This window comes from Salvelinus sp. IW2-2015, unplaced genomic scaffold (assembly GCF_002910315.2).
Source record: "Salvelinus sp. IW2-2015 unplaced genomic scaffold, ASM291031v2 Un_scaffold4154, whole genome shotgun sequence".
NCBI classification, from domain to species: domain Eukaryota; kingdom Metazoa; phylum Chordata; class Actinopteri; order Salmoniformes; family Salmonidae; genus Salvelinus; species Salvelinus sp. IW2-2015.
In genome coordinates this window covers 13,443-15,907 of record NW_019945426.1, presented here as the reverse complement: position 1 = coordinate 15,907, position 2,465 = coordinate 13,443, and the positions used below count along the sequence as shown (strand labels likewise).

General features: G+C 41.2%; 1 protein-coding gene across 1 annotated transcript in view; it reads left to right on the top strand.

Moving 5' to 3' along the window:
• The first annotated feature begins 368 nt into the window (after positions 1-368).
• Positions 369-2,465, top strand: part of LOC112076948 (malate dehydrogenase, cytoplasmic-like) — a 7,551-nt gene continuing 5,454 nt past the window's right edge. The window contains 2 exon segments of the mRNA XM_024143579.2: positions 369-504; positions 1,102-1,198. Of these exon segments, the coding sequence (XP_023999347.1) occupies positions 394-504; positions 1,102-1,198 (208 nt within the window). The 5' untranslated portion in view covers positions 369-393.

Here is a 2,465-nt window from a genome sequence, read left to right as displayed (position 1 = left end):
GTACACCTCATTTTTACCTGACTGTTTGACTGATAGTACATAACATTGATATTACTGTATAACTTCCCAAGATCTTTTCCCTAGCTGGATAATTTCCTCAAACCCTCCCAAATAACACATGGCTTGGGGCAAGTTTACCTCCAATATTTTAAAATGTGCCTCTGAAATTGCAGTGACAAAACATTTGTCAGTGCTTGGTTGTTCATTTGGCAACAAATGGAAGAAAATGAACTGAAACGTGGAATTATTACCTGAACTTGTCCAAAAATGTATACAAATTTGTGTTCCATTGTGAAACATTGTACTACAGTGTTTAGGCTAATTCACTCTGGATAAATGTCTAAATAACTAGTGTAATGTGCCCTAATGAATAGGACTGATCTGTGTTTCTATATGTTGCAGTCTGCTGAACCTGTTCGTGTTCTGGTGACCGGCGCTGCTGGGCAGATTGCCTACTCCTTGTTGTTTGGCATCGCCAAGGGAGATGTGTTCGGCAAAGATCAGGTAGAGAGAAGGAAGAAGCTTTGGCTTGACTTGCATTACGTAACATCCCAGCTGATCCTGTTAGGGGTTGTCTAGTGTCTGAAATTACACCCTATTCCCTATATAGTCCACTACTTAACCTATTTGCCCTGNTACGTAACATCCCAGCTGATCCTGTTAGGGGTTGTCTAGTGTCTGAAATTACACCCTATTCCCTATATAGTCCACTACTTAACCTATTTGCCCTGATCAAAATGAGTGCACGATATAGGGAATAGGGTGCCATGTTGGATACCTCCTGTGTCAGTTCAATAAAACATCCTGACTGATGGGCAACATGCAGCGTCACACACTACACCTTCAGTCACACAACCTGCAGAAGCTTCACTCAAGGCTTTAGTGTTCTAGAATTGCCTKGATACAGGATACAGCCTACTGGTAGCATAGGCCTAACACTGTCCCTTCAAGCAGTCATAACAAGCAGTGTTGTCAATGTAGTAATCATATGAACCATACACATCTGTTCAGTTAGCAATCTACCAGCCTGTAAGTCAACGGTAAGATCAATAGATCCTACTCATTTATCTACTCCTGTCATTTCATGGTCTYTCCTCTCAGCCAATCACCCTGATCTTGCTGGACATCACCCCCATGTTGCCAGTCCTGGATGGAGTRGTCATGGAGCTGCAGGACTGTGCCCTCCCACTCCTCAGAGGTAAACCATGGGGCAGACAACACTCACTGGGTTGACATGGCTTTAGTTGTGAGGCACCAGTAGTATCTCCATCTCCATTGTGACTGGTATTCTTCTGTTGTCAATGGTGGTGTCCTTGCTTTGTTCTCGTCTCGGCTGTGAGGCCCCAGTATTAACGCTCAGTGCTGCAAAGACAATGTTCTCTCTGTGTATGGTGTGTTGCAAAGACCATTTTCAATGTGGGGTGGGGGGTGTCTATAGTGTGGTGACCCTGTGTCCCAACCAGATCTGGGTTCAAGCACTATTTAAATTCTTTCAAATATTTTTAAGGTGTTTGCCAGATCGGTGGGATTTTCAGAATTGACAGAATCTCGCAGTATCCCTTTAAAGCAGTTAACTGGCAACAGTCCATGTCCCACAGACAACAGTAGCAGAACAAAGGGATCAATACAGGGTTTGCTGAAACTAACCTTAAAAGCAAAAATGGTGTGACTGAGCTGATGAGAATGTAAGGTGTTGGGACAAGATGGGAATTGAGACAGGGAAAACCACACTGAGACAATGTACAGGAGAACGTGATGGGAAAACAAATGCAAGCCTTTGTTTTTCCATAGAGGCCACTTTTATTGTCAAGAGCGATCATGTCCAAAACATTGCGCTTGAAGTATTTATCCTAATAAAGAACTCCTTAAAAACAACTTCCTGCTGTCCTGGAACATAATTATCTTCCGCTTTTTTTTCCCTTTCTCCTAAAATGACATACCCAAATCTACCTGCCTGTAGGTAGCAAGGATATGCATATTCTTGATACCATTTGAAAGGAAACACTTTGAAGTTTGTGGAAATGTGAAAGTATTGTAGGATAATATAACACATTAGATATGGTAAAAGATAATAAAAAGAAAAAACATTCTGTTTTTGTACCGTCTTTGAAATGCAAGAGAAAGGCCATAATGTATTATTCCAGCCCAGGTGCAATTTAGATTTGGGCCACTAGATGGCAGCAGTGTATGTGATGTTTTAGACTGATACAATGAACATTGCATTTCTGTTCAAAAATGTAGTATCAAGACTGCCCAAATGTGCCTAATTGGTTTATTAATACATTTTCAAGTTCATAACTGTGCACTCTCCTCAAACAATAGCATGGTCTTTCACTGTAATAGCTACTGTAAATTGGACAGTGCAGTTAGATTAACAAGAATTTAAGCTTTCTGCCAATATCAGATATGTCTATGTCCTGGGAAATGTTCGTGTTACTTACAACCTCAGGCTAATCACATTAGCC